This window comes from Dipteris shenzhenensis, chromosome 2, assembly GCF_047967505.1.
Source record: "Dipteris shenzhenensis isolate YYH24624 ecotype China chromosome 2, Dip_SZ_1.0, whole genome shotgun sequence".
Classification (NCBI taxonomy): Eukaryota; Viridiplantae; Streptophyta; class Polypodiopsida; order Gleicheniales; family Dipteridaceae; genus Dipteris; species Dipteris shenzhenensis.
The window spans coordinates 34330105-34356595 of NC_141597.1; the positions used below are offsets into that span (position 1 = coordinate 34330105).

Here is a 26491-nt window from a genome sequence, read left to right on the forward strand (position 1 = left end):
CTTAGACACATGAGAATTAAGATATTAAACTAAAATAATTATCCTAAAATATTTCCTATTGAAATATTACAATAAAATAATAAAATTTTTCCTTTATCTTTTTTCAAAAATAATATTAAACTAAAATATCTAAGCTAAAATATTCACCACTGAAATATTAAAATAAAACTACATTGCCACCATTTGGTCCGAAGTGTGGAGAGATGGTCTGTAGTATCTTTTTAACTTTCTCCCATTAACGTAGCCATCCATTTCTATCCCATCAAGGGTGGCTATTCGGCACAACCCCTGGGGAGTGATCTCAACTATGCAGTAAGGACCCATACCTCGGTACTTAAGCTTATGTTTGGTATTACAGACGTTGTATAGGAGTGCCAAATCTCCTTCTATCAGGTCCTTGTTCTTGAGGTTGCAGTCGAACCACTTTTTACGTCGAGCCTTTTTTACCCGGAGAGAGTAGGCTGCACACAACCTTGTCTCTTCTAACTTTTCAAGGTCGACTAGCCATTCAACTAGTGCATTTTCTGTGAGTCTTTCTTTTACTACAAGACGAAGGCTAGGCACTACATACTCCATTGGCATCACTGCCTCCATGCCAAAGGCTAACCTAAAGGGGGTACAATGTGTTGCCACTTTGTAGGAGGTTCTGTAGGCCCATAACACTGCTATGAGCTTATGCTCCAAGTTGGTACGACTGGCTTCTACGGTACATGTGATGATCTTACAGCATATTTTGTTGGAGCTTTCAGCCAAGCCATTTGCCCTAGGGTAGTATGGCATTGACTTCCTATGAATGATCATAAACTCGCTAGTCAGGATTGCAATCGTTTCATTGAGGAAGTGAGTTCCTCGGTTGCTAACTAACTCCAACAGACATTCGAACCGCGTAATGATTTGTTCATATAAGAATTTGGTGGTGGATCTTGCATCATCCTTCACTGTGGCTCTTCCTTCTACCCACTTGGTGTAGTCAGTGGCCAGGATGATGTATCGGGCCTTGGTCCCCTTAGTTGCTGGGCTTATGGGACCAATGAAATTGATGCCCCATTTTTTGAAGGGTTGATCGGCCAAGATTCCCGTCAAGGGCATCATGTCTACCTTGTGTGGGATTTGGATACGCTGGCAAGGGTTGCATCATCATTTGATGAATTCGGCCGCGTCTCCGAAGAGCGTTGGCCACCAGAGGCTAGCTTGCAGCACCTTACGTGCTATAACATCATCGGCAAAATGACCTCCTGCAATTCGTAAGTGGGCTTCTCCAAGCACCTCGATGTATTTGCATTCGCACACGCATCTTTGCAGTATGCCATCCTTGTCTCTTGGTATAGTTGGGCTGCTATCAGCTGATATGGTGCTACGTCCTTAATGAGTTTACGGGCTCTATCCTTCTTAAGGGTCTAGCCTAGGAGTAGTCCGTTGGCCAAGTAGTGGTCGATTTGGGCGGCCCATTCGGGAATGATGTCGAGGAAGAAGAGAGAAGCATCGGGGAGATCATCTTCCACTCCCATTGAAGCCTCACCGTTCGGGATCCTCGATAGGTGGTCGGCCAAAATATGGGTTTTGCCCTTGTACACAGCCACTGTGAAGTCGAATTCTAGTAGGATCAACATCCACCTAGTGATGCATCCCATCATGCAGGGTTTGTTGACCAAATATAGTAATGCTTGATGGTCCACGAAGAAGACAAACTTGTTAGCTAACAAGTAGTGCCTGAACATCTTTACTGCATAGACCATGGTGAGACCTTCCATCTCACTTGTAGTGCAATTAATCTCGACCTCGTTTAGTTGGTGGCTCGCAAAGTATACCGGGTAATCCAAGTCATGCTCTCCGGGTTGGGCTAACACACAGTCGATGGCAAAGTTAGAGGCATCAATATGGACATGTAATATTAAATTCCGATCGGGTGACCTCAGCACTAGTGCGGTGGCTAGAGCTAGTTTAAGGGTTTCAAAGTATGTTTGGCATTCCTCGGTCCACTCAAAGGATACTAGCAGTTTGTATAATGGATGGGCTATGTTAGTATAGAACAAGATGAATCTCCAGTAATAGCCCGTGTGGCCAATAAATCGTTGGACTCCCTTGGCATTAGTGGGGGGCGGTAACTCCAAGATGAGTTTGATTTTACTGTGGTCCATAGAGATACCATTCCGGGACACTATGTGGCCTAGGATGACACCATGTTTGACCCAAAACTGGCACTTAAGGGGGCTGAGGGATATGTGGTATAAGCAACACTTCTTGAGGACGAGCCTAAGGTACTTCAAGTGGTCATCCCATTTCGAGTTTACAGAGATGTCATCCAAGAAGACTTCCACGAAGTCCCTTAGGTATTCCTTGAATACCGTAATCATCATACGTTGGAAGGTGGTAGGGGCATTGGTTAATCCGAATATCATCACCCTGGCTGCATATACACCCCATTCAGTTGGGAAGGCGGTCTTATGTTGATCTTGTGGGGCAATCGACACTTGGTTGTAACTTGAAAATCCATCTAGGAAGCTATACGCTTCCTTTCTAGCCACCCTTTCTAGAACATGTTCTGTGAATGGCAAGGGGTGGTGGTCGCGTCTATGCTTCCTTTACGGCCACCCTTTCTAGAACATGTTCCGTGAATGGCAAGGGGTAGTGGTCATGTCTCGTGGCAACATTGACCTTATTCAAATCCACGCATACTCTAATTTTCCCATTTTTCTTTAGGAATATCACAATGGGTGATACCCAGTCCATATGCTCGATCTCATAGATGAATCCTGCATCTATGAGTTTCTGGATTTCTTCCCTCACTATGCGTGAGGATTTAGGATTCATAGGGTAGGGGCATTGCCGTACTGGCCTGGCATCATCCATCATGGGGATTGTATGCTGCACTACTACGGTAGGCACCCCTTTCATGTCTGTGTACTTCCAGGCCATGTAGTCCTTGTATTCCCATAGGAGAGCTATTAAGGCATTGGAGGTGAGGTCATCAGCGACAAATATGGGTTGTGGGTCTTGCCCTTCCGAGGCTAAGTTTACCTATTTGACCGGGGCCGGCCCATCATACCCTTGAGAACAACCGTCCTCCCGAGACCTTTTGGCATGTTGGTATAAGATCTTACGATCTTGAACAATATAGGCCTTGTAGTGGTCTGGTACCTGCCATAGATCTTCTTTATCCTCAATTTTCTCCTCTTTTTCTACCAGAGCAGTGGTCTTTTTAGCCTTAGCCTTGCCTTTGGATACAAGGGATTTGGGACCTGAAGGGGGCTCTTCCATTGTACTTATAGAGCCAACGGGGGGTGGTTACCCTACTTACCCTATTTCCCCAGTTAGAGAAGAACTCGTGGTGAGCAATCGTGGCACCTACATAGGATAGCCAGTGAAGATCTAATTTTATCCTCACGGTTCCATTGCTTACCTCTCGGGGTTTGATCATGTTAAACATTCTTAGGGGAAAAACCGGGGTTAGAGACCCTCGAGCTCTAGGGTGGTGATCTAAAACCCTACTCTTTCTGGGACATCTATGTTGGCTAAGATGTGCATCCAGTTCTACAAGAATTCTGGCTTGGGGAGAGGTGCATACCAGAAGTCATCAAACTCTTTCTCATCCTCTTCCTTGTCACAGGGTTGGAATAGCTTTACGAAGGTGGTTCGAGTGGTGATGTCAGACTCTATGGCAAAGAGGTGTCCTAACAATGGGTGGGCCTTGTAGGTGTGTAGGTCCACTCTCATGGTTTGCTCCTCGTGCCGCAAGTAGATATTATCATTGCGCCAGTCATGCACAAGTCCGGACATTTGTAAGAAAGGTCTGCCTAGGATAGCTTCATATCTTGGCTGTCGAGTGAAGTCCATGACCACGAACCTAACGGGGGACGTGAATCCAAATACCTTAATGTTTATGCCAGTCAGCACTCCTAGGGGTTCAGCGGTTCCCCCATTGGCTAACTTTACTACTAGATGAGTCTACTCGAGTGCGGGTTTTCCCCATTTCTCCCAGCATTCCTCGATGCAGACACTTAGTCCTACTCCCCCATCCGAGATGGATTCCACCTTCTAGTTTTGGTAGACTATGGGGATAGAGGCATTTGTGTCATCATCCTTGAAGTACTGGCCTAACTTGTTGATGGGAACCTTAGGTAGGTTCTGCCCCTTTTCTAACATTGATTGGTTGGGCTTAGGGCTGGCAAGGGTTGGAGGTAGGAATGGTCTGTTCATCCAATTGGACAGATCACGCCATAGGATGGGATTTCCTCTTAGTAGGGAAGCGATCGGCATTTTCACCTTTGTCGACAGGAAGGCACCCAACCCAACGCTATCGCAAGACAACTCTGATGAAGCTTATTCCTCCATGGACAACATGTCATAGAAGCCGTATAGGTCTCCTTCATCCTACAAGTTATGGAACACTGGGTCTTCTTGGAACATCTTCTGCATCAGATTCGGAGCTTCTGACTACTCCAAGCTTAGGTGTTCCTCTTCCTCCACCCTTTCTGGCTTTTTGAGCAATTTCTCCCCTCGGTGGCCCATCAGGTGGGCTGGATGAATAGTATCTAACCCCTAACTGGCCTTGAGTCGATGCTCGAACTTCTCTCGGCAATCTCGTACCAAGTTTTGGGCATCCTTTATGTATTTCTTTTCTAAGACCGGGTCGGGATAGGTCTCCTTATAGGTGGGTGAGGATGCCATGCCTTGGGCCTGCACTGGTTTGTTCACCTCTAGGATCAGGGGTACCTCAGGGTTACCCTGGGTTGAAGACTATTCCGAGCAGAGGAGGTGGCAAGAGTAGCTGTCTCCTCATCTGAACTGTGTTAGATGAGCACCTGGTCGGAGCCGTCACCTACTTGAATGGCCTTCTTGGATGGGGTTAGAGGATGTGGGGGAATCTTAGGACCGGGCAACGGGGATTCCTTACCCTTCTTTTTGAGCTTCCTCATTGCCTTGCCTAATGCCTTGGCTTGCATCCTCATAATGACTTGTAGTGGCACTGCGGCCACATGGCCTTGTTCGATGCTACGCAAATTGAAGCTGGTGCTCTTTGGCAGAATGATTGGGGTGGTCGGTCTCATAGTCCTAGAATAGATGCTCCGTTCCGCATCCCACACACAAAGGGGTGGGATTGGTCGTGGTTGGGGCGGTGGGAGTATGATCTTTGTATGGATAGTCCTTCAAGAAGTGTGGGCCCTGGCATTTGAAGTAGGACACCGGAGGGTTTGAAGTACCTCGGTAGGGGCATTCACTTACTCTATGGGGACCCTGGCAGGTGTAACATTGGAGCGGGGGGTCTTCGAGCGATTGAGTTTAGATCTCTTGCCCTTGCATTTACGGGGGCAAGTCTGGAATATAGGGACTTGTTGATCCTCTAGCGGGAGGTAGTGGATCAGGGTACCACTTCCCTCCTCGTAAGGGTAGTAATCATGAGGTCCGTGATCAGGACCGCCTCCCAGCCATTGGGCAATTCTTCAACCAACACTTGATTGACTGGGGCTATACGAGGTAGCGGGAGTTGTGGACCTAATATGGGTGGCAGTAGCGGAGCTGGCCGAGTCATGTACTAGCTGGAGCTAGCCATGGGGCCACCTTGAGAGATCTGGGGGTTACATGGGGCCGTTAGGGCTAATGGGGGTCTCATTTGATACATGGGTTGGGGAAGGGTCCTCAAAAATCGACATTGGGAGGTATCATGATTTCCCCACCTATGGCAGTGTGCACAGTAGAGTGCCGGCCTTGCCCTTAGGCATGGGCACTCATTAGAGGGGTGGTTGCCATTTCATACCCCACACCACATTGTCTCTCCATGGAAACAAGTGGGGGTTGATCGGCATCTCCTTGGAGGTTCCTGTCCTCCATTGTTGGCCTAGTTGATCCAATACATTGGAGGCCATCTCACTCATATCCAAGCCTTTACGCTCGTTAGCCTTCTTCTTGATTGACTCTACACTCGAGGACCTAACCGATGGAGCTATTTCGGAGGGGGCCAAGGCCTTGTTTGAATTCACTTTATCCATCATGTTGTCACATATACAGATGGCCACCTTGCTGCATAGATCAAAGGAGGTAGGGTTCATCACCATGAGGTGGTCGCGCAGCTTCGGTTCTGCCAATATGGCTCACAACGGGCATTGAGGTGCTTGATCCTAGCGATGTAGTCCCGCAAGGATTCCTTGTCGGTCTGTTTCACCCCATACAATTGGTTGATTGGGCTCCATTTATGGCCGCTGGGGGCAAACCCCATAATAAAGGCCTTTCTCAATGTCTCCCAATTGATCTTTTCTCCTAGGTGAGAGCCCTATCTCATTGGCCTGCCTTGCCATCCAGGCTGAGGCCAAATGCATTGGCCATCTCTAGGTCGCCAGGCATACTAAAGGCTTCACAAATCTGTTCGAACGGTTCCACGTGGGAGACCGGGTCTCCTTCTCTTAGGAACTTAGTCATCATCTTGGAGATGGCTATGGGACAGCTTCTTGAGGGATTCACCATCCCTGTAGGAAACACTGGGGCAGGTGGAGGTGGTGTTGCCCCCCTTCCTAGGGCATTCACCAAAATACACATTGCCTCATCAGTCAACATCGTTTGAGTGGCTAGCAAGGGTCTCGCGAGGGTGGTGTTGATGTGGGCCTGATGGGATGCAAGGCTGGCCGTAAGCCTAGCCCAGGTGGTGGTCTCCATGTAGTTGTTGGTGTCGCATTGGGACGGAGGTTCCAAGGCCTGCATTCATTGGTGCAACCGGTATAGTCAGGAAGGGACGGACCCCCGAAGGTGGTGGGTCCTGGGGCATGGTAACGTTGGTTCCATGCAGTAGGTAGTAGGGTGGAAACTATGGTGCCTCATAGTTGACGAAGGCTGGTGGCATTGGGGCTGTTAGAGGGTCATAAGGCACTCCACCTTTGAGGTCCTAGTATCCCCTTGGCTTGGGTCTTGTCCTATGAAATTCCCTAATCCATGGATCTTCATCATCCATGTTCTCCCACTGGGGAGGTCAGGCATAGGCAGAGGGACCTAGATCGGTGAAAGTGGTCTATGTCCCGATCTAGGGTTCAGGAGTTGGCTATTGCTGGCCTTCCCTCCCTGGTGACATGGTGGCAAAGGGGTTCTCCATGTCTTCCGACTCTGTTCGGCCTAAGCGGTCGAACATGTTGGAGAATGTACCTCTAAGCCTGGATGCAACCGAAGGTGCAGGGGAGTTGGGAGAGGCTACATTTGTAAATGGAGCTTCCGATGCCCTTGGCCCCGAGGGGCCTTGCATCACTTCTTCCAAACTCTCTGTTTCATCAGAAATTGATAGAGTTTCTGGTCGGGGACCTACGAACGAGTGGAGGCTCGGGATCGAGCTTCTAGATTTCCAACTAGGATGGAGGGTGGGCTGAGCATAGCTTGAAGTGCTTTCTTCTGGCGTGGGATCCTTTGGCAAAATCCTCCTGAACCTCAAGCGCATGTGGGATGTCTCTGGCTGGCCACACTAAGTCTGAACTGAGGTTCTTCAATTTTCTTTTAATTCTTTGGCTACCCCAGAGGTATCGTGCCGATTAGCGGGATAGCTCTATAGCAATGGTCGGAGGGATTCGGTATAGCACCGGGTGGTGTGATACGGGTTTAGCGGCAAGTGATGACGTAAGGGTATAGCAACGATGGCAGAGTAAGAATATAACCATGGGCGGTGGGATAGATGTATCGTGACGATCGACTGGATAGATATTGCCATGTGGCCAGTGCGAACGGCTACAGGTGCTATCCCCGCGGGTGTAGGGGTATGGATAAGACAGCGGGCGGCGAGATAGGGAATCGGTGGGATCTTACCAACGTGTCGGTCGGCGGTATAGTTATCACGATGGTCGTGGGGATCGAAACGGCGATGATCGGTGGAATGAGCATATCGCGACAGCGGAGTAAGTATATAGCACCAGACAGTGGGCTCAAAATTGCGACGATCGACCGAATGCAAATAGCATCGGTCGATGTGATGGGAGTAGCACGACGAGCAGAGGGGTACGAATATGACCACGGGCGTGGGGGTGGGTACACCGCGCAGGCAGTGAAGTAACAAGATGGCAATGGTCAGTGAGGTAGCTCTAACGCGACGGTCAATGGCTGTCAGATCAACAGGGAAGTAACTCTAACACGCATTAAATCAGTGCAACGGGATAGACCGTGGTCAGAGGTTAGGTCGATCGGATAGGACTACTATGTCGGGTCAACGTAGGTTGACCGGCGGGATACGGCTAACGCACCGATCAACAAAGTATTTGGTCAACACGATAGGGCTATGGCGTCGACGGGATAGGCAACCACAGTATCGCCAACTGATTTTTGATGATTATGAATATTTCGCAGTTTTTGTTCATGATTTTTTGTGATGGGGGGATGTTAAACTACCTAATCTACCTACTCAATGAAAAAAACATGAAAACAAAACACTTTTTGAAAGCCAAAATGCAAAATTTTAGAAAGGGTGAGTTCTAAGACACAAAACTACTTTAAATTTTGGCAAGAATCCTTATTTTTGTTGTTTTTTGAGGTGTTTGGACCTCACACACACCTTAGCACTCACACCCACTAAGTTTATATCAACTTGAAATACCAAAAAGCATCAAAGACAAGCTTCCCAAGCTCTCAAATGGCTTTCCTACAAGAGAAAACACTTTCCGTCCTCACTCTCACTTTCTCCCTCTCTTCTCTCCTACAACTCCACTAACAAGCTCCAAGTTACGCTTGAAGACTTGTCCAATGGGAATATATCGAAGGAAGACAAGTGCAAATGCAAAAGCATACCTTCTCTCCCCAACAGCGGTGCCAAAAATGTAGTGGGTCTCGGTGGTGACTCACGTGTCATGGGATGTTGAAGATATGCCGACGAAGTCTCCACTCCTAGCTACTCCTTGTGGGAGCAATGCATAGCACGAGTCGTCTGCAAGTGTCATGCAAGTGGCCTCCGAATTGTTGTAATGTGTCTCCACGTAAGAAGGGGGAAGAGGAAGAGGGGAGTGAAGAAGGGAAGGGGAGGGAGAAGGGATGAGGAAGAAGAAGAGAAGAGAAGGGTGAACGGGGATGGAGTGGCAGACACAAGGGCACTATGAAGAAAACAAGAGAACACCCAAAACACTCTCTTGGAAGAGAAGAGGGAGCTTATATTCAACTTGGTGCAAACAACAATGAAGACCAAAGTCAACTGTTTGGCCTTTTATACAAGTCACCTTTTGAAGGGAGGGCCAACCCTTTTCCTTTTTAGCACTCTCTCTCTCTTTATAACCAAGGGCTCTTGGGCCCATAGGGTGCCAAGGCATATTGCTATTATTACCATCTCTCCCTACTAGCGAAAATAGCGCTTGTGTTAACCATATTCGAGCGCTTGGGACAAACCGGCTCCCAAATAGTGCTTGTGTTAACCTCGCGCCTCCTAGGCTTAGGTGATTTTGGGCTCAAACTCCCTGAGCGCCCTCACGCCTTAACCTATTTGTGGTTCGAACCCCATGAATGCGGCTCAAAACCTGGAGTGGTGAGGCTTAACTTTCGCGAGACACTCAACGGTAACTCTATCTTGAGATATTTGTGGATCAAACTACATGAGTTTGAGCTGTACTCCTTTCATGGCTATTTTTGTTGGTGTAGCTATTTCTATGGATGTGGACCTGAAGTGTGCATCTCCTTGGTCTTGGTGGTAGCTGGAACATACAACCTGTGCCTGGAATCCTTGAATCCTTGGACTTTGGAGCAGACTTTGGGTATTTGGGGATCAAACTTTTTGAGTTTGAGCTATACTCCTTATGTGTGCACATTGCTTGTAATCACTGACCTTGGGGTATTTGGGGGTCAAACTCCCTTAAGCTTGTCCATTGAAGTAGATCATTCGTGGTCACTTTTACTCATTGATTACTCTGTGGATGTTAATAGGGGCCCTCTCATTTTAAGTAATATCATACATAGACTCAAATGATTGAATGGTGCACAAAACCTTTCTTATCTGGTAAGGGGATTTGGATGACGTAATCTTGGATGATGTACTTGATCATAGACTAGTCACTTTGCTCTAGCTCATTTAGCCTTGATAATTTGGCAATTTGATTGCAAGGAAAAATGTCCTTGAGTTGTCACGACTTTGTGACTCGGAGAGTGATGCATTGGATATGAAGAAGGGGAGATGGACCTTTAGAGTAATGGGCTAATAAGCGATATACAAGGTGGAGGTAACCCCACATATATTTGAAGAGTGCAATGCCCTTCAAAAGGGGTTTTGCCCTTCCACAAAAAGGCAAGAGAATGAACCTTCAAAAACCATGCTCATAAATCGATTATTCATAAGGACTACCTGAAAAATAGTGAGAGAGAAGAATTGCATGTGCAACGTGGAAAAGAGGGCAAAAAGGAGAGAGAGAGAGAGAGAGTGGGAGTCGTGGCAAGAAAGAGAGGGAAAGTCCAAGTCGTGGAAAGAAAGAGAAATTCGTTTCTCCTTGGTGTTTTCATTATACAAAGACCAAAAATTTGGTGTAGTGCCCTTCAAAAAATGATCAAATCATCTTAACTTGAAGGATGACTCTTCCAAATGAAATTCTAGACTGCCCACCTCGGCAGACAGATAAACTCTCCCTTCTCCAATCTTGTTTTCAGATGTGGGAACCTTCCACGTTGAATCAAGCTAATCCAAACGCTTCTGCAACATAAAATACACAGACTCTCTTCTCCAATCTTGTTTCAGATGTGGCAGCCTTCCACGTTGAATCAAGCTAATCCAACAACAGCTAATAGACAGCCAATGTTGTTTTCGGATGTAGGAACTTTCCACGTTGAAATCAAGCTAATCCAAACGCAGCTGCAACATAAAATTTCACCACCTTGCATCTTCCTTGTGCATAGTTTCCGTCCGTGGATCGCATGTGGGGAGTTAGAGGTCGCCTTCCTCGAAAGATTCCGACACGACCCTGCCCAGGACTAGCTCAACAGAAACGCAGCGTAATCTATCATACATCCACTATTCTCCTTTTTGCGAACTTTTTCTTTCAGATAACCTCTCGCAATCACCGAATGGTTTGACCCTTGCAGGTGCTCATTTGAGGCGGATGATTACGCTTGCTAGAAAGGATGTGCGTGCTCCGAGACGATTCCTTGAACTTTTAGCTTTTCCGTTTGCCCACTTATGTTGGGTAAAGTGAAGATGATGGAAGAAGAGAATACTTGCAAGTGAAAGCCAGCACATGATGGAAGAGCAGAATAACTTGCAGTAGACCATACACGAAGCAATAAAGGACGTTCATCCTCTTCCAAAGGAGGTAACGAACCATGAACAATCAACAAAGGTACAAGACTCGCATATTCAGTACTTCCAAATTTGGATAATAATAAGAAAGTTGGGTTTTGCAAGGAGACAACCAAAAAAGGCATGGGTGGTATTTTCAACCAATACAAGTTGAAAACAAAAAGGCGTCCAATAAGCATCTTACATGTGGCAAAAAATTCGAATTTAGAAACACCAACTTAAAATGGGACAATCTAACTACCTAAAGGTAGTGCTAATGGGCATGCCAAAGAAGGTGGAAAAGGTGGACAATTAAGAGATGTGATAAATGACTATGGGCTTATACAAGGTAGAGGGGACAATCAAAGAAAAAAATATGCACTTACTGGTTTCACACATATCCGTCGCCCACTCACGAAAAACACATTCGGGCATTGTGTTATTTCACACACGGGCAAACATCAGAGCAAATTCCACAAACAAGAGAGAAGATGGGGCCTGAAACACATAATACTTTTTGGTTGTCCGCACCTCGGGCGGCTTGCCTAGGTCGGATGGAAAAAAATCCAACGGACAAGGAGTTCTACCAATGACTTTGTGCCATCAAAGCTGAACGCCCCTTCATGTTGCCTTGTCTGCCCGTGTGTGAAACCAACCTTATATCAATAAATAGTTCACTCAATACATATTGAGTGAAATGGTCCTATTTTTGGAGTAGATCCTCCAAAAGTCATAACTAAACATATATAACTTGGGATCAAGCATGGTTAGTCACAAAATTCAAAAGAAAATTTATGATCAATAAAAGCAATTATTTGACATTGTATTAAAAATTAATGGGCATACATATTTGGAAATTTCATTGAATTAAATGAGAGTCACGATACTATGGATTAAGCAATATGCATGTTGTTGTATTTTTTGCCAAAATACAATCATCTACACTTTTAGGAACATTATCATTCACTTCGTCGATATCATTGATTAGAATCATTGGTTGGTTGTCAGGCCCTCTTTCTCCCCTATCTCTATCGAGGCCTACCTCAACATTAATAGGCATACTTGTAGTGCTTATTTTTGCAATTAATATGCCCCCCATTTATATGTAGTATCCATCAATGTGAGGATTTATTATGTTGAAACTTCATTTGCAAATGTTCTAGCATCGAGTATACTAAATTAGCATAGAGTGATTGATGCAATGAAGGACTACCTTTGGTTATCTTCCAATGATGCTATGCATGAGTTGTGAAGGTATTACTACTAAATTTAGCTGGCTTGTACACAAAGAAGCATTACTAGTGTGAGACAAGGCCCTTGGATCAATACAATGGTGAAAGGTGACATACTTGAGCAAAGTATGCAAAAAGGGAAAAAAATATTATTCCAATCTTTCACAAATATAGAAAGTTCATTGTTACAATGGCGAGCTCATAGCTCAAGCTTCTCAATTCATCTCTATCCTCCAACCATGCATGATCCCTCTCTCTACGACCCATCCCTAGTGGGGGCTGTAGTACTTTACACATCCTTTAAGAAGACATATTAAGTGCAATAAAAAAGAGTTTGAAAGTTTGTGACTTTCATAAACAAAACTCATGGGTATTGCCTTGTGGTTTACTGAAGCAACATAGCAACAAGAGAAAGAGAGAGAGAGAGAGAGAGAGAGAGAGAGAGAGAGAGCAAAAAGTAATCAATTAACAATGATTTATAAAGATTAAACACTTAGCAACCTCCAATTACTAAAGTGCTTCTCTAGCAAGGAGAAAAGGTTAACAATGTTAAGCCTGAGTTTTTCATGAACATTTTCCTTGTGACCCATGCTTTGAAAGCTTATATGTGCCTACATGTTAGCCCCAAAAACAAAGTATAAATTGAAAAGTAGCTACATAACACTAAAGAGGGTAGTTGACTAGGTAATGGCAAGATAGTGGATCCAATTCCTGGTCTATCAATGACTCAATACGACCATAGTTGGGAGTTTGATTTTGTTAGTTCTTTTTATAAAGCATCAAAGAGGACAATCCTCTAAACTACTCCTAATGTGTACATATACTCATTGAAAAGTTTCACATGACACTAGACAAACAAAATGCCATGCATCCCTATGAACTCCTACTAATACAAACCTCTGTATTAATGCATTGACAAATATCTGCAATGAAATGAAGAGCTTCCCTCCAAAACACATAGTTTGTCTCGTTATAGAAGTTCAGCTTTGCTCTCTAAGTGTTGTAGTCCACCTATGAGAACGAACACGCCATCCTTAATGCGCTATATTGCAAGCTAAGCTTTAAAATGGGTACATAATCACATGTACAATAATTCCAAATTTCATTTATTCTTTTGATTTTCTCTTAAAGTAGGAAAGGTAAAAAGAGAAGGCAAAGTGAATCCAAGGGAAAAAAATGGCAAGTGGGGACTTCTCTCCACAAATGAAAAATCGGTGTTGAGATCCCTAGGAGAGAAAATTTTATTAAGGAAGAGATTAAAGCAAAATGAAAATGGGTGTTGAAATCCCTAGGAGGGAAAAATTATTAAGGAAGAGACTAAAGCAAAACAAAGACTTTTAAATGATGGAAAAGCCATCTTGAGCATAGTCCAAGTCCAAGGAATACTTAAAGGCCCTTTTGAGCATAGTAAGCAAAAGAGAATCAAGCTCTGTTAATTTTAAAAGCCAAAAGCATGATGAAAAAGCATAGTTCCATGTCATGATTCAAGCACTTGCATTGTCCTCTATAAGTGAGCCTTGAAAAGCGTTTCTCTACGTAGAGCAACTATGGCCCCTTCCTCAAGACTTGCACGCTTCTATGTGCTCTTATGTGGTTACTCTTTATGTGAGTTATTGATATGTCATGGAATGGGGGGGAGGGGGGGGGGGAGGGTGCAGAAAGGGGATCAGAAAATGATGAGTGAGTGGATTTTGTGAGCCGTTGGTGGATGGAATCATCCCCTCTCTTTTGTCAATGTAGGACTTCATGCTTTGAGGGAAATGCCCACGGGAGGCATTTCTCAAAAATGAAAATGGCAAGCGATGGGAGCCGCGAGCCATTTTCATTTTCGAGACACGCCTCCTGTGGGAGTGGAGGTCTTGGGTAAGCAACAGTGCACTAAGACAACGAAAAAGACTTGCGAGGGTAATCTTCTCGTAGACACCTCAAAAATGCGGATTTTTAAGCCATTGACAGCAGCGACTTGCATGGGATCTTCCGCCGGACAACATCCGATAGGTTGGGCACATGTTCCCTTCCATCTCCCTTGCGTTTAGAGAGTTGCCTACAAGAAGGAATCACAATCAGGGGCACGAAGTTGTTGGACTCCGCCGGAGTATGGGCACATGCTCCTTGAGAGCAAGGAAGGGATAAGGGGCAACTTCTCATTGGTTGCCAGATCCGTGCCTGCCAATACCTGCGTGTGCAATCCGATTGCAAGGGTCAGGCAAGGTTTGGCCTTCTGTTTGGCATTCCATTTGCCACATCATCCCAAGTTGGCTGAAGGGCTTGAAAAAGGTGTCATGTGCCCAAAGGGTAAGCAATAAAGAACAAGATAGATAGGTAATGATGAGGTGGAAAGGACTTATAATAGGTGGGTAAAGGCCACGTGGCCAAATAGGTAGTGCTGTCTACATACTTCCTATTGAGAATGAGAACGAACCATCTTGCGCAAATATCATCATCGTCTTCGTCTTCTCTTCTTAAATCAAATTTCTTTCCCAATCGAATTCTGCACCCTGTTTTCTCTCTCGCAAACCGCCATCTTTTCACCAACAGCTTTCGCGGAAATAGCTCCACAATTCGTTTTCATCCTCGCCTCTCCCTTGCTTTTCTTGGAAACATCCATCCCCACGACACCGACTTTGCCTTGCCGCCAGCGAGAGAGACATCGCCTACTTTCTAACGTCCATGAAGTCTCACGGAAATTGCACACCAGCTGACGACTTTGACGACGATGATGCCGTCTATGCAACATCGAATGCTTCACAGACGTTATCTGGTCAACGTGCCTCCCTTCCTTGCAGATTCCGCCCCCCCTTCGCTGATCTTTCATTTCATTCCCATGGTCTGCGCCCGAATTAACACGGTCGCTAGCAGTTGGCACCATAGGCAATCGTTTGGACAGAAATCGCCACAATTTGGAAGGCGAATTGGCCTGGAGCAATCCGAATCTTTGAGTCAGGAAATTAGGAAGAAGGTCACAACTGCTTCCTCGTCATAATCCCCCCATCGAACCGCATCTCAAGATCTCACGAACCTTTATTTCTGACGCAAGATCGCGCAAAGCTCTTGAACCTTGATCTCGTTCCTTGCGTGATCCTTATACGGCTATCTGCTTCAGCAGACAGAAAGTTGCCGGCAAGAAACGATATCCAAATGAGTTCGCTTTTGAAGAAGAGCTTCAAAGCCTCGAAATGGTGAGAAATCTGTATTTTCGTCGCACTTATAAATAGAGTAGGGATGCATTTGGAAGCTTCGTCAGTGGCAGACCTCCATCAGCTAAAAGTTCTGACTTTAACGGAGTTAGGGAGGCCAAACTGGACCGGGATCTATTTATTCTCTACACGTTTCTATCTTGGCTTGAGCATATTGCATTCAATTCCGGTAAATTGACGTCTTATACTCTCCATTTCACAGCAAGACACTACTAAAGCTCACAGTGTCACGAATCAAGCTATTAAGAAACAAACGGATTGTCGTGGCCAAACAAGCACGAAAAGATGTTGCGTCGCTTCTACAGCATGGGCAAGAAAGCAATGCACGAGTCAGGGTAAACTCCTTATTGTCTCAGATCTACCAACACTATTATGACCTGTCGACACGAAGAGTCCTGTCATTGAAAAATACATGACTAAGCTGCCATCAAGGCGTTGAAATATTTTGATGCAGGCGTTCTAACTGGTTTTGTGCAAAGTTTTCTCTGCAGGCTGAGCATGTTTTTAGGGAAGAGAACATGCTGGCAGCTTATGACCTGATAGAGCAGTTCTGCGAGTCTCTTAGTAATCGCTTGCCAAGCATAGAATCACAGAAGTAATTGTTCTGCCATTTTCGAAGTAATCCTGTAATCATTACGTGCTTTCAGAATAGCTCACTTACTTTTAAATTTGTATTATTATTGATTGGGCATATGTTTCAAGTGCATTGCTTTTAAATTTGTATTATTATTGATTAGGCGTATGTTTCTAGTGCATTGACTTTGGGACAATCTGTTTTCTTGTGGAGACCTGAAAAATCTAGGTCCACTAAGTTTTGCTGACGTTGCAGGCACTGCCCTCCCGACTTGAAGGAAGCAATTGCAAGCTTGATTTATGCTGCACCAAGAGTTGGGGATCTCCAGGAATTACAGAAGATACGAGAGCTTTTTACTTCAAAGTATGGAAAGGAATTTGCAGTTATTGCGATGGAGCTTCGTCCAGATTGCGGTGTCCATAGTCAGGTGTGCAAAACTTTGTACCAAAGTCAAGTTCTATGTAGATCCACCGCTTCGTTTGCAAGCTTACCGTTTTGCATATTCCCGTCTTGTTCAAACCATATTTTTGGATTTCCCGAGTAGGGATATACCTTTTTAGTATGGATGAAAGAAGTTCGTATTTTTGAATGTTGGGCCCTATTTTGAGACATTTTGGAATGTTTCAAAATTCCAAAACGTTTCAAATTTCGAACCATCTTTGGTGACTGAATTCTTGCAATAATTGCCTCGATCTTTATCCATTGTTCGAGACTAGCACAGTCTAGGTATACAACTACTAGATCAGGGCTCTTTTTGTGCAAAAGGTTCGCACATCTTTTTAAGGCTCCAAAGTTTGCTGACTTTTTTGAGTCAAAGTGTCTAGCAAGTACAAACTGAGCATGGGCATAAGAGGTGCATGGCAGGCAGTAGCCTCATTTCCTAGTATCACACACACACAGAATTCCCTATACCAAGCCATACAGAATTTTGGCGCATGGCAAGCAGCAACTCCAGCTCCTAAGTCTCCTATACATGGGCATGGAAATGCCCTATGCCAAGCCATATAGACTAGCAGATGTCAAATTTTGGTGCAGACAGTAACGTTGTTCCAAGAAACATAAATGTATGTAATGGGCATATTCTGGAGCGTGGATCACTATTGTAACTCTAGGAGCTGAGACAAGAAGGACAACCATGGGGTGTCATGGTGGGACACCTTTTGGGTGTAACGGTGGTATGAGACTATGGCTTTTTGTTTTACATGGACTCGAAGGCATCATGGCTACGCTAAATTTTCCAAAGTTTTGGCAGAACGGTTATAGGTATGATTTTGTCATCAAAGCAATGTCCCAAAGTCCATCGCACGCAAACCAAAACTCTACCCTGCTTTATGAGGGCATTAATACTCTTTTAAGGGGAGACCTGATGCCATAGAGGTAATTGGGTCTCCACTCTTTACAGTGGCAGCATGTAGTATGAGAAGTCTGCTCATGTGTCAGGCACACACTCTCGTGGTGTTCTAGCCTCAGCTTCAGGGATAAGTCAACATAGCACACCTATGGGTGGTGAGCCAGTAACTTGCGTCCGATGGGGCTTGGATACATCAGATGTTCATTGTGGATCCACGTTCCTTGATTAGGGCTTCCATATTTTTTCTTGTTTGACTGCAAGCTGTGGCAAGTACAGGATGGATTCTATAGAAGGTGGTCACCCATGCAATGACAGACTCCTCTTTGTCAAAAGAAGGCCTGGGACTCCACACATAGGCCACAAAAATATGCTTTAGACATGCAAAATCCTATAGGACGCTCTATTTGTTTAGGTGAAACTAAAATAAAAGAGTTTGACAAGTGAAGGAACCCAAGCATTTCAAAAGACAACATCTGATACATCTGCACCATAAGGGAAATGGAATGAAAATGAGCACCAATTGATGTGCTTACAGAGACAAAGTTTTGCATCAGAGAGAGCTTTCATTTACAGCCCATCTGTCTCCTTGAAACTCCAATCAACAGGATAGGAGGACCCGGAGCCAGCCTAGCAGGAGTGTTGATACCCATACTGCTCTATGCAGATGATGTAGTTTTGATTGCAGATTCTCCAGAAGGATTACAAAGACATTTAGATGCGCTACAGGCTTTTTGTGAGGACAGGGATCTAACAGTAAACCTTGGGAAAACCAAGGTGATGGTATTTAATACTACACAGGCTTGGGTGACGCGCTCAGCACAACAGTTCACTTTCAAAGTTGAGACAGTAGAGCAGGTACGATCTTATGTGTACCTCAGGGTGATCTTTTCTGGTCCACAATTTTCACTGAGAGCCGCGATTGATGCAAGATTGGATAGAGGCTATGCAGCTTTGGGGGCACTAGAGAGACAGTGTGCACATGTACAGTTCCAAGAGCCACGCACAAAATTATGGTTGTTTGAGACATTGGTTGTGCCCACACTATTTTATGGTGCAGCTATATGGGGCCCCAGTGTAGGGGGTGCAACTGAGTGGAGGAGATTGGAAAGGCCATTAGTGACATTGATTGCCCGCATGATCCGGAGCAAGTCATCTGTACCACATCTGATAATACGAGCTGAATTAGGAGCTGCTCCACTCGTGACTGAGGCTCTGTTCCAGGCAGTAACTTGCATACATAGATTGTGGGATCTACCTGGCTCCAGATGTGCACGGTTGGCTATGATATCATCCAGGCAGCTAGCAGAGGAGGGTCGAACATGGTGCTGGTATGCTCAGCTACAGAGATGGTTTGTAGAGCATGAGTTGACAATGGATGCACTCCCACCCTTTCAATACAGTTTGGATTGTCCCAAGTTAGACCTGTCTCGCCATGACCGAAACAAGATCATTAGAGCTGATATTGTCAAGTTGGAGACTGAGAGAACCTGGACTAGACCACATGAGCCCTTAGGGAAGAAGATGGCACACTACCAGAGCCATTTTCTTCATTTATCTCCAGATGAACTTATAACCATGCCACCATACATGGACACACACCTATCTCACGGGCTACGTAGTATTATTGGCCAAATTCGAACCTCATCACATCAGTTTGAGAATAGAGACAGGGAGATACACCCACATATCCCCTCAGGATCGGATATGTCAGTTATGCCAGCAGGAGGAGGAGACAGAGGAGCATTACGTACGTAGATGCACCGTATATTATGAAATCCGAGGAAGATACTACTGTCTATTCAGAAAGGGATTTGGCCCACTCCGTAGGGTGATGGAATACGAAGATAAAAAATGCTTGGGTTTGTAGCTCAAGCGACATAGAGAGACTTTGTTGGGAGACAGACAGCCGAGACCAGCCCCACCCAGGCAAAGTACACTCAGAGACTTCTTCACTGCCAACACCTCAGCTAGTTTTATGCCCTCCCCACCATCAAAAACCCCTAGCGCCACCACCACCTTATCACACACAGGCAGATTGCCACACGGAGTTGAACACCGGAAACGTGTGGCACCGAGTTATGAGATCCTAGAGCTGCCCATGATTGGGATTTTTGACATAAGAAGAGTGCAACCTTTTTATTGATTAGCTTTCTGCCTATGCTGATCAATTGGTACTTTTAGTAAATACTTGCTTGGTATTTCATTAGTTTTGGGTCACTTGCAGTCCCTCTGCCTGTAAGTACCTTTAGTAGTTCTCAGCCTTCAGCTTATTTATTTTGTTGTTCTCTTTGATGAGAGCCAGTACTGATCTTGCTCGTAGCAAGTCCTGGTATATGTCTAACCCTCTGTAGAACAAGAATAGAGCCACTAGGCATAACAAGGTGGATATCCCCATAACCATAGACATTTATAGAATGATCAATGCCCATCAAACCACTCTCCATAATGCATTCCTGATATGCACTGAACGATGACCTATGAGGGGTCATATGACATGAAGCACATGGATCTAACATCCAATCACCAAGAATGGGTACATCAGTGGCCAAGAAGGAGGTGTCAGACATAGACAAAAGAAAGCAAATGTATCAACTGTTTTAGCCTCATAGGCCGTTTGGCCTTTTAGAGACGTTAATATATATATCTCTCTCTCTCTCTCTCTCTCTCTCTCTCTCTCTCTCACACACACACACACACGCACACACGCACGCGTGTCCCCGTGCACACACACATTTTTTGTTTTCTTTCTTGACTTTATTCAATCTTTAAATTCATATGAAGGCATACATATGTGATCAGATACGTCTCATACTTAGGCCATTGCATGTTTTGTGGCTTCCCTACCTCTTCCCTTAATCTAATCGTCTCTTTACCTTGATATTCTCTCAGTGTATTTTGTTTCAGTTTTTCTGTCCTCACTTTTCATGCTCTATCACCTCAACTTGCTAGCAGGGCATCTTTTTGCTAATGCATCTTTCTCTGACAAATGTAATTTGAGTTCATAAAGGTCTTAAGAAGCACCAAGCGATTTTTTTTGCCAATTCTGTAGTAAGATGCCCAAATGCCTACTCATTTCCAAATAATTTGGTTGTATTAAATTGGTTGCCAGATCATACAGAGATTGTCAACGAATGCTCCCAGTGTACAGACCAAGCTGAAATTAATGAAAGAAATAGCTGCAGAGCATCAGGTCGACTGGGATCCAGGCAGAGGTGTCTCTGAGAGTCACAAGCCATCAGAAGATTTGCTTGTAAGTTTGACATGAAGCTGTTTCCTTTTTCAAGATCTTTTTTTGTGTGTATGAAGTTAGATTCATATATTACATGTCAATATCAATATTGGCAAATATCACTCAGAAAATAAAGCATGGAGTGCAGCTCAACCTGACCTGTGGGTACATCTTTGATCGATGATGGCTTGAGGCCACACAATAGTAGGGCTACGGAACTGCGCCCAAAAAACGATGGGTGAAAGACCTGCACATAACACACACACATGCACCCTCCCCGCATGCACGCGCACACACATGCACACGCACACATCTCTTTATGCATACAGGTGTGAGTGGTGTGGTGTGCGTGCGTGTGTGAGAGAAGAAAAAGGAGAGAGGGGGGATTGGGGGGGGGGGCGGGGGGGTGTACACACACACACAATGTTAAATCCTTTATCAGAACAGTGTCTATTGAGTCTTCATTTATGCATTTTCGAATCCTAAATTTAATTTTTAATTCAATTGAATTGGTGTTTCTTTTCCTAAAGAAGACATTGCACCTGCTTGCTTCTTTGAACTTTGATGACAGGAGCTGAATATTCCTTCTTACATAGTTGTTTGTGCATATACAGGGCGGACCTACACATTTTCTCAGTGCAAGTGAAGTGTCCAAAACCAATGCCCCTGTGGTGTCAGACAGCTCCAATGAGAACAAGACAAATACCAATATTCCTGTTGTCATAGACAGCTTCAATGAGAAGAAGACAAATACCATCTTTGCACACCCAGTTTTTCCATCACATCTCAAAGGACAACCACCTTCTGTACACTTACATGCAGCCTCTGACAATACAATCTCTTCATTTGCATCTCCTTCCCATGTGTCACCTTCCTTACCTTCGAGCTTTGCAACTCAAGATAGCTTTTCACCTGCGATAGATGTCTACTCTAAGGCCAAGGCAGAAGGAAAAATGGATTACAAAAGCATGGGCAATCCCTGGACTCACACTGATAGAAATCATGGCGAACAGAGTCCTGAGGCCAACCCTTATGCAAAGGCAAAGGCAGAAGGCAGAATGGACTACAAAAAAGTGCCTGATCTGATGGGACAGGCTTCCCCAAATAATGACACACAACAAAACGAAGAGGCTGTAAAACGAAATCAAGAGGCATCCGTTCACCATCATGCAGAGCCAGAGGCAGAAAGAGGCAGGCATTACAACACACACAATTCCCATTTGAGAGACAACACTGAAGATGGACGACACCATGGGAATGTATCCATGGCAGAGGGATCTGATCGAAAACCCACAAGGCCTACAAGGCCACCTTCGTTCAAGTTAACTAAATCTGATTCAAATAGTACAAAGGACATGCTGTCTGAATATCCAGATGTTGCAACTGCAGCTCAAGTGGCTTTTGAGTCAGCAGCCCTTGCTGCTGAAGCAGCAAGAGCTGCTATCGATTTGGCACACAGTGATGCCATAAACAGGTCAAACAAGAAGATGGTAAGGGAAGAGGATTTAAACTTAGGGGAAAAGGTTGCCCAAGCTATCAGAAACCATAGCAGGGTGGATTCCAAGCAGTCATTTAAAGAAGATGAGTATGGGGAAGACGCTTGTGAAGAGAAGGATGAAGTGATTAAGGGACCTTATAACAGCACTTACTCATCACTTACACAATCCGCTTTGCATGTGACGTCATCAGAGTTCTCGAGGGCGAATACAATTACGACTCATGATGCAGGTGAGGAATGTTTAAATGAACCGGCAAAAAAATTTCACTCACAGAGGAAGGGTCAAAATTGCTCTACAGATACAGGCTCCCGAACAGATGAAAACGTCCACGTTCCACGATGGGTGGATACTGAGGAGCTAGTTGATACCAGTGATACAGACCTAGAGGATCATGATCAGGCTATAAGTAATAAGGGATCCCGAGTTACTTCAGGACAAGATTTAGGGGAAGATGGACGGGCTAAGTTTTTGAGCTCAAGCTGGAAACATGAAACTAATTCCAATCAGAAGGGAGGCTTTGAAGAAGAATACGAATCAAGAGTGCCTAAATTCGATGATTATGACAGTGGTGAGTCCTCTGATGCAGAAGCACCATTTTATCTGAAGGGTAGGGCCGCTATTGGTAAGGAAGACTATAGAGAATTCACAGATAACCGTCCCTTTGACAAGCCACAGAGGTCCAGCGTATTTACTGAGACAAGAAATACTAGCCCCTTCACACCACAACGTACAGTCAGTGAAGAAGAACCAACAGCGGAGAGCCTGAAATTTAGAAACAAATCGAAAAGAACAGTGGCAGTTGAGAGGGAGGCACAGCAAATCGCAGAACGAGATTATTTTGAAAGACCACAGTTTGATGACTACATAGAGTCAGCTGAGATATCTGACCGGATGAGTTCTAGAGCCAGCTCTAAGTCACCTGTCATGAGTCGCAGGTCAAATGGCAAAGCTCCGACCGCTAGCCTGGCAATAGACAATTTCAGCGACCACAAACCACACACAACAACTAACCGCAAGCTCGGGTGGCACTCCTCAATTTCTGAGGAGTCTGATGTGTATCCACAATCTGCATTAAGTGCGTCCATGCTGTCTTCTCACGAGGAAGATCGTCCAAGGGCGCATCTGAGAGAATGGAATCTCGGAACCCAAGTAGAGACGAGGAACGAACCAGACGAGGGTGCAACAGAGCGCAGTCTGAAGTGGCATTCGTCAACTTCTGTATCATCTGATTTTCCTTCACAAGATGATGAACAGTCCCCTCAAGCTGAGAAACAACAGCTGACTTCATCAGATGAATTTCCTCATAAGCCACAACAGATCCCTGCAATCCATGCAAACAGAAGGCAGAAACCAGCTGAGGCATACTCAATCCAGACAAATCAGGGCCCTCGAACTTTGAAAGGCAAGTCATTCTATGGTGAAAGCCGCAGGTCTGTCAGGTCTTCCAGGCCACAACAGAGTCCACAGCTCCCTGCTCAAACTTTGAGGCATGAGAGCACTCACAGCCATTTTCCTTCTACGTTTGAACATGAACAGTCTAGTGAATTAGACTTCAGATTTAGATGAAAATGTGGAATTTTTGCTACTGTGCTCTGAATCTTTGTACCCATCTCACCAAGAGTGATTCCCAATCAAGGGTCTCCCTTCGAAATTTTTTATTCCTCACTCTAATTGTTACTTTGATTTCTGTATCTGGACAGTCCGAGGGGCTTGCAGTTCAGCTACTTGAATCAACAAGTGCCACTTCACGAACACGTCGGCCCACATCCCTTTCCAACATTGGGCAAGCGTCGGTGTGTAACAGCCCTTATTTTTTTTCCCGTGCCCCCCTTTCTCTCTCTCTCTCTCTCTCTCTCTCTCTCTCTCTCTCTCTCTGCGTTTAATTCTCCCTTTTTTCTCAGACCATCTCAAGCAAGCCACATGAATGAAATTCACTTTGTTTTGTTTTGTTTTGAGAGCCCGCTTTCTTTGTACACCTCTCATAGAGCACTCTTTCCCCCCACCTTATGTATTGAATTTTAGCACCTTAAGATGGACATGGCCACATGCCATGACAAACTCTTTTGGGACCTTAAAGAAAGGACATTTCTACTAGGGGAAACGTTGTAGATCTAGAATATAAATCTCATGGGTATCGTTGGTCGACCCAATGCAATTCTATGCATGCCGTTCCCACATTTTTAGCTCTCAATCCTATCGAGAATTCTTTTTTTAACTGAGGATTACATGATCATCATTAGGAGGACTTCAAATTTCCACAAGTGATTGTAGGGTATAATACCTCAAAGCAAAGAAACACAATCTTTGTATGATTCATAGGATCTTGATTGAAAGAGAGTTTCGTGAGCATGGCTCAAAAGTAAAAGGGAGTGATATATGTGGCTGTCTTTTTGGACTATTTGGATGGGGGTGGGTGATTGCATATGAAAATGATAGAAGGTTGAGTAGATGAAAGTGAGGGAAAGTTGTAACCATAGACTGAGACTCTAATTTGCACTCAATAATGCATGTTAGAGCACAAAAAGGACGCATGAGTGGAGAGGGAATAATCTAAAAGATTTAATAAGCCTAAAGCTTGTGAGCACTTTCCAAAATGTTGTTTCCAAACATTTTCTTTGCTATCATAATATTGCAGTGTGATGTCCCCACCACAAAGCGCTCTTTCTCTAAAGAAATGCTCTCAAAGATGAGTATACTTTAACATCAAATAATGTATTCAAATTCTTTGCTAGTAATTGTGTCGGTTGACTACAATACACTTTGATAGCTTTATCTTACCAAGTTAGTGTCTTTGAAAGTATCCCTCTCAACCATATTGCTACACATGATCGTGAGGTTACAACTCATAAAGAAACAATCGGTTGCTTATGAGATAATGGTGTGATCAAGCTCCTTTTATTCTCAGGATCTCCATTGTAACTACTATCACATGATGCATGCAATACTGATTAACTGTCTCGATATCCATTTCCCAATTTTTTTGTTCCTTTAATATACCCCATCAGTCCTTTTGTTGTGTTCTATTTTGTTTTGTTTCAAATATGCTACATTTGAATTAATCAGCAATAAGCTCTCATAATCTTTATGGAATCTTTCATTGAATCATCAAAGTGCTCTCTCTCTCTCTCACACACACACACAAATTTAGTGCCCAAAAGATAATTTGTTTGTGTCAAACTTTACAAATACAATGCCTTTAGCTTATTTATGATCTTCTCATTGCTCCGATCACAATTAGAGCATCTATCTACCACCATTTTAATTACATTTCACTTTTTATAAATGCATTTGCTTGCCATTTTCTTTCCCTTCTCTCACAAATTACATAGCTCCTATATATTTTTTCCCTCATTTTGTGTGGGGTTCCATTGAGATTATGTATCGCATTTAGCTTATGTATTGCATTTTTTGAAATCTTCTTTAATATTATTATCATCAAAGCAAAACTATTGAACTTAAATGCTTATGTTTATGTTTATGTTTGTGTTTGTGTGTGATTTACATTTATTTGTGTCTCTTGTTGATTGTATTGGTTCATATTCATCATTTTGGGCTTTTTAGCCTCTGTGGTTTTAACACGTCAATACCTCCCCTGAGTGCTTGCATGGCTACTTGCAGGTGGTTAGGTTTGATTACAAGAATATAGGCTAAAGGTGGCAAGGTTTGCATCTTTGTAAATTTTGTTGTTGTCGCCATTCTGCTCCTTGCTTGATGACGACTCCGCGTAGTTGACCTACTATTGCTTCAATCTGCAGTCTTCTTCTTTGTGTCCCAGCTTCTTGCAATGGTGACACTTTGGTTTGTTCTTCAATCTACAATCACTTTGATAGTGACCCGTCCTTCCACAATGGTAACACTTCTTTGATGCTTTGCCGAACAATGCTTGTTCTTCATGGTTGTTACTACATGTTGATGTAGATGTCAATGTAGATGCCTTTAACTCTCTTTCTTTCTCAAGAAGAGATGACACACATTCCTCAAATTTTGGATATGGAAGATTCTTCAAGGTTGTTCTCAATGCATTATACTCTTTAGGCATGCTTTTAAGGAGGATTGCAAGTGCATCCTTTTCTCCTACTTTTGCATTTATGCCCTCTGACTGGGTCATAATGTTTTTTATCTTGTTGAGATGAATTGTGCCATGGATTCATGGACACTCACGTGCAAACCATAGAATTCAATCTTAAGATGAATTTCTTGGTT

General features: G+C 44.2%; 1 protein-coding gene and 1 pseudogene across 1 annotated transcript; both read left to right on the forward strand.

The window, feature by feature from the left end:
• The first annotated feature begins 14910 nt into the window (after positions 1-14910).
• On the forward strand, positions 14911-24014 carry LOC147904669 (uncharacterized). Its single transcript, XM_087387879.1, has 6 exons — positions 14911-15617; positions 15838-15970; positions 16127-16230; positions 16465-16636; positions 20670-20810; positions 21404-24014. Exons 1-6 carry the CDS (start codon positions 15577-15579, stop codon positions 23852-23854), a joined length of 3042 nt encoding a protein of 1013 aa, XP_087244005.1. The 5' UTR covers positions 14911-15576; the 3' UTR covers positions 23855-24014.
• Positions 18323-20528, forward strand: LOC147904670 (uncharacterized; annotated as a pseudogene).
• Positions 24015-26491: the final 2477 nt, after the last annotated feature.

What these genes read in the sequence shown, in the direction of transcription:
- LOC147904669 (XM_087387879.1), top strand. Translation starts at nt 15,577, where the DNA reads ATGAGTTCGCTTTTGAAGAAGAGCTTCAAAGCCTCGAAATG. An exon ending in AGCTTCAAAGCCTCGAAATG is followed by an intron (nt 15,618 to 15,837) that starts GTGAGAAATCTG and finishes TCCATTTCACAG; the next exon opens with CAAGACACTACTAAAGCTCA. An exon ending in ATTGCGGTGTCCATAGTCAG is followed by an intron (nt 16,637 to 20,669) that starts GTGTGCAAAACT and finishes ATTGGTTGCCAG; the next exon opens with ATCATACAGAGATTGTCAAC.